The following is an 18,361-nucleotide window of genomic DNA, read 5'->3' as shown; positions in this document are numbered from 1 at the left end:
AAATGCTTTTTAACATCGCACTGGTTTTCTCAAAGTTATAAAATCAAAAGGGTGCTGGTACTTGTATAGCTGAGCAGTTCCAACCTTTACAGGTGTATGCTTTTCTTTTTTAAGGTTTAAATTTTTCGTTTGCCGTTGTCTAGGTCAGATGAATGCTAGGTGTCTTAACGCACATGAGGTACGAGTAGTATGAGCTGTCAAGATGCCAGTTTAGCCAAATGAGTGAGCTGGAGAATCACATTAATTTCCCAGTATAATGAATGACACATGCTGAAGAAGAAGAGTTGGCTTCTATACCCTGCTTTTCTCTACCATAAGGGGTCTCAAAGCTGCTTACAATTGCCTTCCCTTCCCCCCTCTCAACAGGCACCTTGTGAGGTAGGTGGGTGCTGTGGTGCAAGGGTGTATAGGAGCATTCTCCACATCTTAGGCTGCCTCCAGATGCATGTTTTTCTCCTCTCTGGTTTTCAAACGGGAGTGCTTTTTTTGTGTGGTGCATCCACATGATGTTGTGCTCTAACTGCTCTTTCTACATCTTCAATGCACTCTTTCCAAAAACTGCTTTTTTCCAGCCTTTTTGGCATTCAGTCCAAGAGTGTTATCACACCATCAGGATGGAAAGGTGCACATATTCTTGCCCTGTGAAGTCCCCACCCACATTGGTGCCATTTTCTTGTCAACACCTCTCACAGCTGCCATTTCCCCACTGCACTACCTTAAAAAAAGTAATTGCTATTCGCTGTAATTACCAGTTTTTTTCCTGTGCTGTATATGGTGTATTACTGCAACAGAAGCATAGAGGTACAGCTAAATGGTGTGGCAATTAGAGAGGTAACATTTCTGGGAATTTTGAAGCCATAGAAAAAAACATGTTCCCCAGGTTTTTTTCCCCCGGGGGAGAAAAAAACAAATGTTGAGAAGAATTGAAATACATGCAGTATTTACTATCCTATCAAATCTAAACTTTACAGCTTTAACAGCATAAAATTCATCATATATAACTTAGTGTATAAAATTGCAATATTTGAAAACCATGGAGTTTAAAAGTTATAAATGCCTTAGTTTTGCACAAGCAAAATTGCTAATCTAACCAATACTTGAAAGATAACTGTGAGCTGATGCACCCTGTTCTATCTTAGCACATGTACCTTAATTAGAGGTAAGGCCTCATTGGTTAGAGCTGGTTAGAGCTAAGGTCTCAATGTAATTTTCAGGTTTTGTCTGAATCTTTGGTGCAGTTTCTGCCCTACCTCCTGACTTTTTTCTCCCTCCTGCAAGGTAGTGCAAGAAGCTACTTTTTACCCAAGCTGTGGGGATGTGTGTCACAGTGGTTTGAGGGTGTGATGAAAAGGTCAACCACAAGTCAAGTCATGTGAACAATAGAAGGCAGCAACAGTTGAAAAGAAGTGAGAGCCCTGCATGCTCCCCTTATGAAGATTACATATCCTTCTTACGTCCTAGGTGCAGAAGTGCATCTTGGATTAAGAACTGTATATGTCTACAGCATTCCCACATTGTCTTTAAAAGCATTTCATTCATTAGTGCATAGAGAATAATAGTCTCAATCTTACCAGTAGAACAGCTACATAGGCTATCAGAATGGAATTCCCCTATAGGGCACATTTAGGTCTGCTGTAGGTAGAGCGTTCAATCCATCTGACATGAATGCATGGCGGTTGCTTGGGATGATAAGGTATTTTAGATATAACAGGAGGGGATATTCCAAGAGCCAAAGTAGAACGTGCTGAGCACAAGGTTCGGTGCTAATTTTTATCAAATCAGAATAGCCTCCTCTTCACCTCTCTCTGTGCTTCATGATGACCCTTATCTTGAAGTATGGTAACAGAGAGATAGATCCAGGTATTTCAACTTAACTGTCCACTTCATCCAGGTACTTTTGTAGGTATCTACCCCCAGCCAATGCAAAAGTCTTCTTTGGAGGTCTGGTGCTGGAAAAAGATGTTAGTCTTAATTTAAAGGCACACAGCTAGGCCCTGGATTCTAGTGAGTGCTGAGTGAATTCCATTCTCAGCTCAGTGCCTGCAACACAGGACAGTATACCAGCAATATGGTGGAGATATGTTAAAAGCAGGTGATCATTGGATTCTGAAACCCCACTTATACAAATTCCTGTACCAAATAAGACCTCTATATGTTTCCCATGCTAATACTGCACAGTGCTTATGATCTGACTTTGATAAAACATGTTAAAGCAGGGGTGTTGAACTCATTTGTTACGAGGGCCGGCCTCGCCTGCCTGGATCCGGACTGGGGGGGGGAGGTGTCTGCCTTGGCTGGTGAGCCCGCAGTGCCCTGATTGAAAGTGGGGAGGGGGTGGCTGGCTTGTGGGCCAGATAAGAGTTCTCAAGGGGCCATATGATTGATACCCCTGTGTTAAAGTCTCTGTAACTCATGGCAAAATCAAACTACTTAAGCTAAAGCAGGGGGGCATACCTTTTTGAGTGTGTGTGGATCTTTGGGATTCTGACACACAAGGTGGGCACAGCTACCTGCAGGAGATGGCGCCAACTATACAAATGTGCTGCAGCTTACCTTCAGTCACCCAGAGAAGACCCTTGAGCTGTGGTGGCAGCTGTTGCCGAACCAATTTTTAAAAATCTGTGTGGGGCCTATCCGATGACCAGTCAGAAGGGCAAAAGCCCCACCTGGCTCTGTTCACTTTCTAAGGTGCCATGGTGCCCAGGGGTACTGTCCTGGGAATCCCTGAGTTAAAGCATCTTTTCGAGTTCTGTTTCTTCGTGTCAAGTTGCAGTTGGGTAACACCCTAGCCCTGCTCACACTTGAAGTTTCCTCGTCTGAAGAATACTAATTAAGTTTGCGGAGTATCGTGCATGTATAGCTCTGTCTCCTGTAGTCAGTAAACCATGTTTGTGCTTACTGCAAAATTGTACGTGGGTTGAGCTTGTTGGTGGAAGTGGGACAGCTTGCCATCACACAACGGGCAGAAAAATTCTCAAATTCACAAAAGGAATAGGTTGGCATCAAGTAATCTGGCACAGTTCACTTGTGCTGGGCAGGTTTCTAAAAACTTTGAAAGATTCTATCCTTGGTGATAGCTACTTGGTATAAGCAACTGTTTGTTTTCTGCGTTCACTCCCTTTCAGTCATTTATTAATACGGCCAGTCATATACAGAAGTACTCCCTTTCCTACATCTCCTTACCTGTCTGCCTAGTTCTAGTTTTCGCATGTCTGGACTTTTCATGGTAACATTATTAACTGAAATTTAGCTTTTGCACAGCACCAGGCTCTTGGTTAGCTTTGTGTACCTGGTAATGGCTTCTGAGTGTGCGGCTATGGGCCAAATGCAATAAAATGTCTGTTTGTGGGCTATGTTATGACATCAGTCCTTTCTACCTCAAAGGAAGATGAAAAAGTGTTTATATCAAAGATCAGCATGGCTTCTAGGTCATTTAACAGAGAGGTAGCCATGTAAGTATGTTGTAATAAAATAAAACAAGTCTAGTAGCACCTTAAAGGCAAACAACATTTATTCCAGCTTCAGCTTTCGTGAGTTGGAGCTCACTTTAGATGGCTCTAATGCTCTGTTCAGTTCATGATTGGTTCAGTTTAATACTGTTTATATCAGTGTGTCTTGAACCCACTCAGTTACTTAGCACTTTATCTCTTGGTGCATTTGGAGGGGCTTTAGTGGGTGCCAAAGGAAAAAATAACATACTGTATGTGTCTTTAATATAATTAATGTAATATAGTCAGGTTGTGGACTTGAGTTAGCAAAATCTGGAAGCTAATCCCCTCGCAGCTGTGTAGCATACTGGGGGGACCTTAGATCAGTGACTGTCTTTCAGCCTAATTTCCCCTATGGAGAAGTTATGAGGATAAAATGGAGTAATCCTATTTTAGTACTTTGCATTTGTTCACAAAGGTGAGAGAAATATGGTGATTTAGATTTTAAACAACTGTAGATAGACCAAGTTGTTGCTGAGATTTTTTTCATATTTCCTTTTCTATTGTACCCATCTGTCCCTCTAGCAGAGTACGTACTTCACAGTTGGGGGATCCCTGGGAACTACTTTGGATGTAACATGGTTGGGGGTAGAAGGATTAAATACCTCTATGTACTGCATCCTGCACTGTTTGCCAGGTCCAGACTTCATGAAGCAGTTTTTCAGGGGCATAGGAGTTTGGAGAGGGACAGGGAAGGTGGCAAAATAGCTGCTGTAAACTCACACTCAGCGTTTTTTCGGCACTAATTCAGTGTGGCCTTTTGGTTCAGTTAAGAGTTTTGTTTTATATCACAGTTGGGTAAGCTATGCTTTGAAGACTTGCTTTATTGTAATTATATTTTTGCTGATATATCTTTTCATATATTAAAAGGTGATGTTATAAAATCAACAAAAAGATATAAAATTTTCAGCAAAAAATTACAATAGGCCTCATCGTCAAGTACAGCATATGCATATTTTATACATTTATTCTTACTTTGGCTATCTGTAAATGTAATACTGTTGGTCTTGTCCCGAAACTTCAACCTTTAATACTACCTGCTGTTCACAGAAGTCATTGGCTGTTACTGCACTTGTATTCTCACCGATGTATTAAGAGTTTGAAAAAGTTATAAAAAATACTGTTCGCACTTTGTTTGGCCCCTTTAGCTGTGAAGATGTCTTCCAACCATTTATAAGCCGTGGTATCCAAAAACCCTTTTAAAGCGATGTTTTTTACAACATTTTCAAACTCTTAATACATCGCTGGGAATACAAAGTGCGGTAACCCCCATTATTGTGTTTTAAATGGGTACAGTATTAAAGCTTTTGTTGTGATGGGTTGCTCAGTGTTCAACTTGTTTCCTCCTTAGCTTTTTATAAACCCTAAGGACATTGTTGGTCACATGTTTTTAAGGGATTGATTGTTGGGTTGCACCAGCTCATATGCAGCTTTTTTTGTAGGGCTGAGCTGAAACGCATCCTCCCCCTCAGGATGTTGCTGCCTGTAACCAAGCTCTTCTCTTTTCAGTAATTTTTTTAAAGGGTCACCTAAATGTTTGCCATATTTACTGGTGGCAACAGTCATATAGTTTGTCTATTCATTAAACAAAAAATACTAGAGCAGGGATGTTGTCACCCTACTGTGGCTTTGCCCACTTTAGATGTCATGTAGCCAAATCTCATTTGGTATGTGGTGGTGTCAAAAAACTAAGTGAAATTATTGCTTCCTTCTCTCATTCTGGTATAATTCTTTGAAGAATAGAAGTTAAAAAATGGCACCCACCAGTAGTGGCAGTCTTAATTGCTCCTAACAGAAAAAAAACTGAGAAACTGTGGTGTGTGTATGTTCATGAAATCCCCATTTGTACAAAAGCTCCTGACCTGAACCAAAAAAGCTTGGATCACAGCTGCAGTATTTGAGACTATTTGCGGGGTGGGGGGGGGGAGATGAATAATTGAAGATTTTTGCATATAAAGCTAAGACTGTGCCTTGGTTGTAATATCACTTCCAGAAAATGATCTTGTAATTGTTTCGTTGTTACTTTCCAGTACAGTTAAGGCTAACAAAAGTGCTGAGCAAGTTCACTATATTACTCATGGCTGTTGCTTATTTCACTTTCACCCTTAGGGATTTGCTTAAAACCGAGATACTGGATGCAGTCTATCATATGTGTCAATTTGTTTTGAATAGTGGCCAGCTGTTATAGTATTGGGTCTTTTTAAAAACCTGCAAAATAAAATTCATTGGGTTCTCTAAAAATATTGTAAGAAAATGCATCTGCCAAGTATTTGTGACAAATGAACTAACAAAATTAAAAGATCAAGGTGAAAAGATGCTAATTACTTCTGCTTTTTTGCAGGTGGTATGGTCAAGAGAAAGATTACAATGTTCTAGTCATGGATCTTCTTGGACCCAGCCTTGAAGATCTCTTCAACTTCTGTTCTCGCAGATTCACGATGAAAACAGTACTTATGTTAGCAGACCAGGTATGTGCATTTGTAACACCAGGGAAATTATAGTGCTTGAAAGTGCTGTTTGCATCAGTCTTCCAAGTAGGTCAGACTGTACAACTTTAAATTTCATGTACTCTAGTGAATATTTGACCCACATAGGAACAAAAAAGGAAGTGTCCTTTTGGTTGATGATGGAGCCAATGAATAGAAAATCTTAAACAATTTCAATTTTTGTATTGTCATCCTTCTAAAGTTGTGTAATTCCCCTGTAGTCATTACTTTTGTCTTCTTGAAGATTAGAAGTAATTATAGGCATCTTGCAGGGAAATTGTCTTAAAAGGAATATTACTTTTAGAATATTTAATGTAAGAATATTTGTAACTCCTGTATAAAAAATTTGTCTGTTGAAGAGTGCCCTCTGGCTTATTCTGGAATAGATTTCTTTTTGGTCTAAGAAGTTACTGGACTCCTCTTTGATTTTGCTGCAGCAGACTAGCTTTTCTAGGTAGAAGCAGATGGATAAAGTTGTGCAGTAGTATAGCACTAAAATTGCTGAGTAAATTCTACTCTTCAAGTTAATGTGGGAATCGTATATTGCTATTCAGAAAGTATCTGAATACGTAGACCTGGAACTTAAGGCCTTGTCATGCATATGCTTCTTTCTGGCCGTTGTGGGAAATGGTCCCCACTTTGCAGCATGTTCTTGGCAATGGGCACTTTGGAGCTCCTTGAACAACATTACTCTTGTGCAAGCAGAAGTGCCCAGCATGAGAAGAAGGGAGCTTCACTTCAGAGGGCAACCTCTGCAGCAGCACAAGAGGAACATACACAGAACGAAGACATAGGATCCAAGCCACAGAGTTTAGAAAGCATTGGTTGAGCTGTGGGGACATAGCTTTCCAAACAAAGTCCAAATTGCCCTTGTTTTTTTACTTTCCTACTGAGTCAGTAACATGAAGACGCTGTACATAATGAAGCCCTTTAAACATATTCAGCCTATTTATGAAGAAACTCAATACTATTGATCTCTGGAGAGTGAGTTGGACAAGTTTCTTGACAATAGCCAGCATTCAAAGGAAGTTAGTTCATTAGTGGTGTTGGCTTCTTTGGGATTACTTGCAAATAACTTGCTACAAAATTGTTACTTGTTTTTTGTCATCGTTTATTGCCAAACTGTGGTTCAATACGTCTGAAAATTCAATACGTCTGAAAATTATCGGTACTCAAGTCTAAGTCTTGACCATTTTCTTCTATTTACAGATGATCAGTAGAATTGAATATGTGCATACAAAGAATTTTATACACAGAGACATTAAACCAGATAACTTCCTAATGGGTATTGGGCGACACTGTAATAAGGTTAGTCGAATACTTTTTTGCATGAAAGAACCAAAAGATAATGCCTTGAGAATGACAGCTCATGGAAATGCTGTGCCGCTTGAGTTAATTGCTTGTTATTGCTAAACATGGTTATTTGCCAAGAGTTGGGAATATCTGTCATACTGCTTCAGTCCCAACTTTTGTCCATCTTACTTATGACACTTAAGGTTACAAATCATTCTTGCATAACAAACTTCTAATTGAGTGCCCAGGTTCACTCTGATCAATGATACTATTGACTTTTCCAAGTCAGTGAATTGCAGTACCACTATGTATCATATACTGCGATTTCCTGTTGTGAATTGCATTTATGCCAGCATGGTTGAACCTCAATTACTAGTTTCCAAAATCTCAAAATTGGCTGTCACCAATGTATAGTGAGACCACTGGCTGCTAATAGTAACTTACATGCCTACTGATGTAACTGCTTCCTATACTTCCATAGGCTTGTGGAAGTTCAGAGTGCAGTTGAAGATGTAGTTGTAGATTAACTATTACGGGCCTAAACTATTAACCTTTTTACTTGATTTTTTAAGTGTGGGAAGAATGGGCTGATTAATTAATTTAGGTGGAGATGCATGTTCCCTTTTGAAACTTTGTTAGAATCCCCCCCCCCCCCTAAATAGCTTGTGGGAATAAAATTTGCTAAACTCTACATGGAGCTCGGGCAGACAGGCAGCATTGGCAATGCTGTAAGCATGCTGTAAAATAGAAATTCATAAGTGCAGGACAAATGTGTGTGATTATACTTTTATTGGGAACAAGATTCCCATTGTGGGTTCTTCCTAGGCCATCTGAACGTTTACTCTTTAGATACTGCTAGCTATAAAATGTTTACCTTTGTTTGCCTGTATGAATGCCAACTTGGGGCCATTACTTTAGAACAAAAAACTGTTGAATTCTGGTTAAAGGAGTTCAGCACATTAGTTTAGAAGAAACTTTGGAGAGGTGTGGGGGTGAAGGAAGAACTTGCAGCTATGAAATAAAAGGTGAAACATTTTTTTCTACAATCTTATTTCTGTTAACCTTCATTTATCTCTAAATTTCATACTCTAATATTCTGCTTCCATAATGCAAATAAATTCTTTTGTAACTTTCCAGCAAGAACTGGAAGCTTAACCAGCAAAATTAAACCAGTTTTATTTTACAATATCTCTTCTCTTTTATGAGGGGGGAGGGCCTTTCTCCACACTCCTGAAAGCTACAGTGAACTGGTAATTCAGCGCCTTGTTTTTCTTAAGTGGCCTGGAAGATGCTGTTGTGCTTATTAGTTGGAAGATGTACACCGTGGATTCTGTGTTTCACTTCCAGGTAGCCATTTAGGGCCAGTGCCAGATACTTAACTAGTGGGCACCTGCTTTCAATTTAACATTCCAAATAATGCTGGACATAGGAGTATAAATCCCTTGGTTTAATCTAAGCAGAATTTAAACAAATTTTGCTTCAGGTCTGTGTAAACAGCTGCCCCTCTTTAGAAAACTTTGCTTTTAGATACAGTTTAGTTTTCTTCCTGTAGCAGAAGTACAGTTTTATCTTTTTGTATTTCCCGTACATAGTTTTAAGTCATTGCAGTTATAAAAAGTTAGGATGTATGGCAATCTTGTTCCGGTAACTTTTAAAATTATCAACCAATTTAACATGTAGTGATCATCAAATTGGAATGCTGAATTTTTCAAATTGATTTCTTAATTTTGTGTTTCGGAGTGACTTTACTCCTTAGCATAAGACGATCTTTGAGCTCTGCTAGAATAAGCCCTGCATGCTTATGAAAGTGAACTTAAGGTGACTAAATGCCTTCTACCTCTTCCTTACTGAAGATTAACTTCCTACATATCTTTTGGGGGAAGGGCAGTTTGTGGAGCCAGAGGACACTTTTGTACAAGAAGTCCAAATTTATTTTTTTCCAAAAGCCAAATGTTGCCATTGCTATCCCTGTTAAAGGCAGTGTCATTTTGAAGTGGCCCGTTGCTCAAAATTTACTTTGCCACATCTTCCAAATTTTTTTTGTTCTAAATATTATCTCTTCTGGAAACTGTAGTGCTTGGTGGAAGAAGGATGGCATTTGGCTACCCTATTCTTTCTCTAACGCCTCGGTGTTGCCTGTCTGCGCCAGCCATTGTTGCAATGTAAGCAATACTGTTTGATGCACTGCCACCCTCTATTGTTTGTTCAGTGTTTAGAATCTCCAGTGGGGAAGAGGAAAAGAAGCATGACTGTTAGTACTTCTCAGGACCCATCTTTCTCAGGATTAAACCAGGTCTGAAACTGTCTCCTATTCCAACCTCAATCCCAAACTCATATGCTTTTTTGTTTTTGTTTCGAGAAACGTGTAGACTTGCAAAAAGCACCTTATGTTGGCATTATTCAGACATACTTGGCAAACATGTAACATTATTAAGACCTTTTTTCCCTTGCGGCGCTTGTTTAAACTGTAAGGTTCCTTTTCTTTCCATTTACATGTGAACTAAGGTAGATATTTAACTGTCCATATATTTCATGTGGTGTTCTGGAGGGATAGTCTATGTTCTGAAATGTAATAAAAAGGAAGAAGCAGGATATGCAGTGCAGGATTATACGTGCCTGCTTAAGTGTGCATGCTCTGCATTTGGATGTAGGAGATTTTGGTGTGATCATTCACCCTGTTCCTTCACAGTACAATGTTTGGGGGGAAAATGCCTTTCAGGTAGGGATTCGGCAATCGTGACCCACTCTACTTTCTCATGTGTTAGTGGTTTTGATGCTTTATCTGAATGTATAATAGAGACCAGATAAGAACATCTTTTGTATCTGTTTCCATTTGTGCTCTTAAACGGAACTGTTGAGCATAGGTCAGAGGACAGAGCTGCAAGGTAGATGTAGAGAACTTTCTATTCTGAAGTTTTACTATATACCAAATGCACATGATATGTGTTATTCAGTGTTTACATTTGTTGAAATGTGCACCTTATCTCTTTCTCTAGAAAGCTTTATGACACTTCTTCTAGGCCAACATAGCATCTGATTCAAACTAAGAAATATGTGCTATGTACTAAGAAGTACCTATATCCAATTTGTGAAGCACCATTGTAAACAGTGCTGTGCCGTCTAAATAGGAAGCTATAACTTTTGACCTTTGCATAAAAAGGGAAGGAGGAGTTAAGCCTCAAAGGTACACTGGTGCCAGTGTGATTTTTGAGGTTGGGCCAGGATTTGTGGTGGTAGAGAACGGTTAACGGAGGCAAAGATCTGGTGGTGGTCACCGCATTTTAAAGGCATCATTTGACAGGTGTGCATGACAGATGGGTAAAGTGGCCGTTCTTGCAGTTGCATTTACAGCATAAGCAGCTCTGCTAAGAGGAGCCTTACTCCCCTACCTGGTAACATTCTTCCTTAGTAGAGAGAGACATACTGCAAGTCTGGTATCAGCGAGACATTACAGTAGAGAGATGGGGTGTAGTAAAACAAAACCCTTTTCTTGTAACCATCCTTTCCCTGGCACTGGGTCATAAATTCTCACTGAGTAAAGAATTGATAGTTTGTTCAGAGTTTGCTTCCAAATCACTGTTGTCATGCATTAAAATGCCCTTTTAGTGATAATTAACCGAAGGATGTCCTTAGTCATCTTCATGGGCGCCACACAGTATCAAATTCTTATGTTGACCACATATTATTACACAAGTTTATTTAAGGAACACGATTTGCTTGGGAGAGCAATATTTAGTGCATTGACATCTGAAGAAACTAGTGCAGAAAAGGAGGCTTTTTAACTTTACGTGCACACCAAAGTTGGTATAGGAGAAGAGCCTTTAACTGCTTTAGGTGGGAGATCCTCTTGGTTTTGATCAAGAGCTCTTGCTTCCTACTGCATTTATTATTACCGGACAAGTGTACAGTAGAAGATGTTGGTAGTAAAACTTTTTATTGTAGATCCTGGTGTTATGATTTCAGAAGGGTAGAAGAGGAATCCCCATCCATTTTAACTGGCTCAGCATAACTCGTGAATGGTCTCTGTATTTTTCTTGATCAGCTGTGAATTTTCATAATTCTTCTGTACTTCCTACTTTTCATGGCTTCTCAAACATGTTTGTGTTTTTATGCCCCTTGTTAAAATAGTAGCATAGTGATGATCCCTTCATTGCATCTGAAGAAAAAGGCCATAGTCCATGAAAGTTTATGCTGGAATATAATCGCGTTAGTCTTTTCACAAAAAATTATAGATTAGTCTCCAAATAAATTGTACTATTAAAATATTATGAAACCTTCAGGCATTAATAAGACCAGCTAATAATTATAGTTCAATTTATGCTAGTAGAAAGCGTGAACATTTTGAAGTTCATGCTAAAACATTGCTTGAGATTAAATGGTCCTTTTCCTTATTTGTATCAGCTATTTTGTGCTTTTGTATTTTCTTCCAATCACCCAACTGTAATGGCTAGGTAACTTCCAACTACAACCACCTATGACTTACGTAATTTGCTTAATTATCTTAATCATCTTTAAATTCTGCCCTCATTTTTGGATCCTCAGCTTCTCTGTGGGAACAATAGAAGCCCAGTAAATTTGATAAGAAAATACATTTTTCAAAGACCAAATTAGCCTGAAAATGACAACTACTTCGAATCTGTTTTTATGAAGCACATGTACTTCCTATATCCTAAGTAACTTTAATGTTGTGTACTGTGTTTTAATGGAAGCAGTTTTTTACTTCATTGATCTGTTTGCTAGGGAGTGTAGAGTCATAATAGTGGACAGGTGTAGTCAGAATAATTAGCACTTTTCCAAAGTTAGACATATATGCTAAACTGACTCATTTGTCAGCCTGTTCTAATGTTCTCTATAGCAGCTGAGCTCAGTGAAAGCTGTCTCTGACCACATGGATTGAACTTAGTGCATCCACTTTTAGCATAATGGAAATTTGGGAATTATTAGCAGTCAGTGTTGAAGTATGCTTTGCTGGATCTTTTCATAATTGTAACACAGGAACACCAGTGTAGCATGATGAAAAATATGAATGGATAGAATTACTGCCAACATAAGTAAATGGCAGCAAAGCAAACTTAAGCCTTTACAGAAGTTCTCATTTTTCTTACTAGTTAGCATAATAGAAAAGTGTTGCATATTCTGAGGTTGAAATGATAAAAATTAAATAGGCTCAAAGCTAAATCTCACTCTGAATAGCATTGGTTAAAACTTTCCTTTATCCTTCTGGGGAAGATTTGGGATTGTTTCAGTACTGACTCTGTGAATTGATATGATAGTTCTTCCTTTGGTTTAAATTCCAACTTTGCTTTGAGGAATATGAACACTTCAGACATGGGTGTGGTTTCCAGCCTAATTGTCTGGAGACTTTAATCGATTTCATTATTTTTCCCTTTAAGTTATTCCTTATTGACTTTGGTTTGGCCAAAAAATACCGGGACAACAGGACAAGGCAACACATACCATATAGAGAAGATAAAAATCTCACTGGTACAGCCAGATACGCCAGCATCAATGCACATCTTGGCATTGAACAGAGGTGAGTGTCCAAGGCCATTTCTTTACTGATGATGAAAGGTATAAACATTTGCCATCTTTTAAAACATTTTCCTCTTTATCATATACACAGTATATATCACTGTGGACAAAAATATTCACATCTGAGCAAACATATCCTTGAAAATATTTTGTGTGCACAGGAGTGATCACTGCCTGATGTAGATTCTTGTACAGTCTTCATACTACACAGTTCTTAGAAATCATTTTGACCTCAAATCTTAAGGAATTTCACTCATTCAAAATGTGAATATTCCTGTTTTTTTTCCCCAGGCCTCCACATCTCTAATTCAAAGTCATGTTAGTGCAGTAGTGTTGTTCTGTCTTCCTTTTGTCTCTTGTAATTGTGTGCCAATGCGTTTGTACTTCCTTACTCTGGTTCTTTAAATTCTATGACTGGTTGTAGCATTCTTATATTTGGAAACAGAACTGAGCAGTACTCTGAAATGAAACTCCACGAAACATCAAAAACACTGAACTCTGCTTACTGCATACATCGTCCCATGAAGTTGTCTGACTGCTCATTCTTGTATTCAAACAGTCAGCTAAATTTGTATCCAGCACCTGCTCATTTAATTATTGTACAGTTGGTGAGACAGTTGGACTAGGTTGTCTCACTTTTGTATAACAACGGACCATGTAGTCCAGCATCCTGTTTTCCACAATGGCCAGTCAGGTGGCTCAGAAGACCTACAAGCAGGAAAAGGCGTAAAAACCTCCATATCCCACAGCCTCCAGCAACTACTTCTGAACATGCAAGTGCCAGCCATTGTGGCTTATAGCCATTGAATGTTTATCTTTCAGGAATTGGTTCAATTCCCTTTTAAAGCCATCCCAGCTAAAGGCTAACACCACACTTTGGGGCAGGGAATTCCACATAATTATCTACAATAAAAGCCCTCACCTAAGTTAAATAGTAGTGATTACATGATTTTACATTTTTTTTGAAGGTTTGACCAGAATGACTTGCACTTTTGCTGTGCATTGAGACATTGAAAATTGGCTAACAGTTTTTTGCTTTTAAATCTCATTTAAGACAGGGCTCGACAAATACCAGGCATTGGGTCGCCGTGGCACCTAGTGTTTTCAGCAGTTACTTTAATGCAGAGTGTGTCAGCAGTTCTCCGTAGAAGTACAAAGGGTTGGATCCAATCAGTTTTTTTCATCTGGTGAAAAGAGAGAGAAAGAGTCCCTTTTGGCCAGCAAAAAGGCTGTGTTTGGATTTGTGGGAGCTTCTTGGACAAGTGGAAGGAGGGCTGTAATGAGGTTGGGAGTTTGTCAAAGTTGGATCCAGGTCTCTCGCTGAATATTATGTTGCATTTAAATGTGTCGTATGACAAAAAATAAATTTGTTTGAATTTCTTCTCATTGCTTGCTTATATGTAAATTTAACTTTACACTGTTAGGTAGTGAAAGATGAATTCATTTCTTAACCACTTGCTTTTTTTTTACTATCTCTAATATTCAATTAAATGCAGTTTTTTCAAGCAATAATGTAATTTTGAGAAATTAGGGAGGTTAGGCTAGAGGTTTGTTTTTTGTTATGCCGATGACAACCATGGTTACCCTTCTATTAATCTCTTTTATCAACGCTTTTATAACGTTATGAGAAACTGGTAGCAATAGCCTTTGGGTCATGAAAATAGAAAACCCTGAATGCTAAAAAGAACGAGCCTGGCTTCTAAATTTTCGGGCTGGCTCCTAGAGCCAAAGAAAATTTGTCATGGCCTGTACTAAGTCCTCAAACAATTATGGATATAATGTTTTAAATATAAAATTGTCTTGTCCTTCACAGTCGGCGTGATGATATGGAGTCATTAGGATATGTATTGATGTACTTTAACAGAACCAGCCTGCCATGGCAAGGATTAAAGGTACGCCACAATCTTTGTCTTTAGAGTTCTGAATGACTTTAAAAAAAAGAGTTACGGAAAATTTAACAGAACTGTAGATGAGAAGCCAGTCTTCAGACCCCAATGGCATCATGACACCTAGTCGATATCCTGTGGTCGTTCCACAGAGGGGCAGTAAGTGACACATTCCTCACTGTGCATAGAGAGTGCAGCCCTGGCGACACCCACCGATCATGGAGCAGTGTGCCAGTGGCACCCCTGTGGTCATCCGCCAAAGCAAGTCGCCTTCCTATGGGGCTATGGTGCCCTAACATCTTTGACAAGAGCCAGGGCCTTTTTGGCCCTGGCGCTGGCCTGGTGGAATGCTCTGTCTGGTAACATCAGGGCCCTGCGGGACCTTAAAGAGTTCCGCAGGGCCTGCAAGACAGAGCTATTCTGCCAGGGCTACAGTTGAGGGCAGCCGCGGGCATAATCTTCTGCTGGCCTCCCTGTTCCCCCCCTTCTTTTCTATGTTAATTATTAATTTTATTGTTGATATTTTGGTGTATCCTGGATGATGTTACCCGCCCTGAGCCTGGTCTTGGCCGGGGAGGGTGAGTTATAAATTGAATAAATAAACAAACAAACATCAGGCTGCCACTGTCCATGTGCAGAGCACTGGAAGACGGAGGCGAAAGCAGCTGACCATTTTACTGCCCAAGGCCAGTGCTGTGAGTGACCTGAATCCCTCACTCCTGAAGCTCACTCAGCACATGCAATGTTTGATGGGCCTCCTAAGAGCCCTCTTGCCAAGGGTTTGGCTGCTGGCTGGGGTGGGAAACGCAGTGGTAAAAAAAAATTCAATTTAAATAATTTAAATTTAAGTAATGCTAGAAAAAGAAGGCAAAAATGCCATGTACAAGCTCCGGTGTTTGTCAGTGCTTCATATCCTACATTTATCCTACTTAACATGATTGATTTGCAGCATAATAGTCCCAACAATTACAGATTGAATGCGTTTACATATGTGGGGCAGAAATGTTTGCATGGGAAAATATAGCCTCAGAAAATTTTCTCCCACGCATCATCAGACAGAGAAGTACTAACCTTTTTCCAGGCAAGGGGAGTACAGAAACTGGGGCAGCAACACAGGAAGCTGCACCTTACACAAATGACACACCCTGATATCTCTCTCTGGAAAAGCACTGAGGTGGCAATTGTGAGGCATGGGTTTGCTTTCCAGGAAGTGGGATACTGGCTAGGCAGCAAAGCTCCCTTTTTGCTTAGGTAGGCAGAGAGCTAACAAAACAGGAGGCAGAGGCCAGACTGGAACCCACACTTCATGCACTCAAAAGTGCTCCACCCACTTAACCAACTGGGTGCACAGGAATGAAATGCTGCAAAAAACAGTAGTCATCCACCAGTTGCCCCCCCATTTTGGGACCCACAAGCTCCCCCATACTATCTCCCTTCTGACCTGGGGGGGGGCTCAATTCTGCTCCCATTTTCCCCAGTGACCTTTTCACCCTGCCTGCAACCCTTCCTTCTTTTGTGTGACTTGCATGGTTTATCAAATGCCAGCAGTGATGTGGGGCAGTGTCCAACCTGGAGGCCCTTTCCTTCTCTTGCAAGATCATACCTGTGTGTAACCTTCCTTCCCTGAAAGCACTCCCTCAGCTCATTCCCATTGTGAAATAAATGATGAAAATAACCGAGGTGTGGAATAAGCAAGGGCTGGGAACTGAGCCTAATCTTTGAAACCTGGATCATGCACAGACGAAGCTGTTGAGCACTCCACACACTTACAGAACAGCATCAGATGAACTGGTCAGATGGATGCAGCTGCCAGCTCCCTCATTTTGCTAAGGTTCCTCCGCCTTTGTAAACTGTACCGGCCGACAGTAAGAGAGATAGGGTCACCTGTCCCAATCACTTCATGCATGCCCATGATGGGGATGCTTATGTCAGCCTGACAACTGTTTGAGTAACCTGTGATTTTGCAGGAGCTAAGCTAAAATGAGAGTGTTGGCAGCCCTGAGCAGAGAGGTTGGTGCTGGTCATGCAGGCTTTGCAGGAGGCTGGTATCCCATTGTGAGTACTTTCCATCTGGCTTCTCCACTGTTGGATGACTGTTTGTGCAGAGACCAAAGAGAAACAATGGCAAGAATTAGTAATGTCCCAGACCGACAAAGAGCAGATGCCCATTGTAGATCTGCATATGATGTTTCAGCAGGATTTGCGATTCCCCTTTCCCTTAATCATCATTGAGGCAATCCCCATTTGGGGGGGGGTCTTAACCATTGATAGCCATTGAGCCATCAATAACCTGTCCCTTGTGGGAAGTGGCAATGCTCTGTTCTCTGGGTGTGCTTCATACGCCTCTGAGCTTGCAAGGCAATGGGTGTTATGGGTGCTTGGCCAGCAGTAGCACAGGTCTGTGGTTGGGTTTCCTGTGTCCCTTCCAGCAGCACTAGGGGTACTGTGCTAATGGCATGATACTGGTGTGCCAACATGCCTGTCTCCCCCCCCCCCAACACTCTACACTTTTACTGCTAGCAACTATTGCGAAAGTCAGGATAGTCATGGCAATACAGAATAGGTACAGGGGGCCAAGGAGGCAGTTGCAGTCAGTCCTAGGTGAGGGCTGGAATTACCCTTGCTTACCAGTGCAGGGTATGTTGTCTTTGTTGTCCCTGTACAGGGAGCAGGGCTTCCCAACTAGCGTCTGCGTTCTGAGATGGAGTATCTGTATGGTTTCTTAGCACAGGAATGTTGGGCAGCAGTGCTTGTTTTCTCTCTTGGCTGTTTGTGTTAAGTGCCTTTTATGTGCTGTTCCCACCACCAAAATGCTAGTCTCTTAAATGTGGCGTGGCATGGGCTAGAGAGTTTTAGGGTGCATGGCATCTGGTAGCCATCAAGCTGCTGGTGTCCTTGCTGTGGTTTAGATGGGGAATGGTTGCCTGTAGGGCTAGGTGGCATCCTCATCTGCACTGATGCTTGGGGCTGGGGCATTTGATTCCCCCCCCCATGTGTTTTCCTCTATTGGATGCACCAAGGTTTTCATTATCCAAATATTATGCTGGCATCAGGGGCTGGAGGGGTTTAGGAAGCAAATGGAACTGCCTAGATCTACACCTCGCTAACAACATTATCCTTGAGATACTCCAGTGTAGTGCTTAGTCATCCTTTTCTCTAGCTGGATGGGGCTGTAAATACTGTGTATGATGCCACCATTTTAATATTAGGAATTCATTGTAAGGGTCCTGTGGCATAATGGTTGAGAATTCCTTGGAGGAAAAGGTGTGTGTGTGTGTGTGTGTGTGTGTGTGTGTGTGTGTGTATATATATATATATATATATATATATAATTTGGATGGCTTAGGCAAACAGAATTGCTCTTGAAGGGATGTCTATTTGAGAGGGGAAATAAGTAAAAGTTATTTTCCATATTAACAGTAATATATATCATCTATATATTAATATCCAAGTCAGCTAAATCTAAGGTTACTTAAATCCGGTGATTGGAGCTGTGAATGGGCAAGACAGATCTTCCTAAAAATCTGAAAGGGGTACCAGATTTGCAGAAAAAATGTCATCTTAAAAAAAACACATTGGGTTTAAAAAATCCAAACATGATAAAAGAGGCACCTGTAGCTTTAAGCTATAGTTTCCTCAGTGGCTGTTGCTAGGCAACCACAGTATTCCAGGCTTT

At 40.5% G+C, this 18,361-nt stretch overlaps 1 protein-coding gene across 6 annotated transcripts in view; it reads left to right on the top strand.

The window, feature by feature from the left end:
* The window catches only part of CSNK1A1 (casein kinase 1 alpha 1), a 51,703-nt gene that overhangs the window by 10,384 nt on the left and 22,958 nt on the right, over positions 1-18,361 (top strand). For 5 of the 6 annotated variants that reach the window (XM_056850566.1, XM_056851306.1, XM_056848404.1 and 2 more), the window contains exons 3-7: positions 5,830-5,956; positions 7,184-7,282; positions 9,477-9,560; positions 12,661-12,800; positions 14,613-14,691. In XM_056850566.1, coding sequence (XP_056706544.1) covers positions 5,830-5,956; positions 7,184-7,282; positions 9,477-9,560; positions 12,661-12,800; positions 14,613-14,691 — 529 coding nt within the window. The remainder of the gene's footprint in view (positions 1-5,829; positions 5,957-7,183; positions 7,283-9,476; positions 9,561-12,660; positions 12,801-14,612; positions 14,692-18,361) is intronic. The other variant, XM_056852061.1, reaches the window with a different exon arrangement.

The sequence above is a fragment of the Euleptes europaea genome, chromosome 1 (genome assembly GCF_029931775.1).
Source record: "Euleptes europaea isolate rEulEur1 chromosome 1, rEulEur1.hap1, whole genome shotgun sequence".
Lineage (NCBI taxonomy): Eukaryota > Metazoa > Chordata > Lepidosauria > Squamata > Sphaerodactylidae > Euleptes > Euleptes europaea.
Note: the sequence above shows the minus strand (reverse complement) of the source record. Positions and strands in the feature narration are given on the sequence as shown.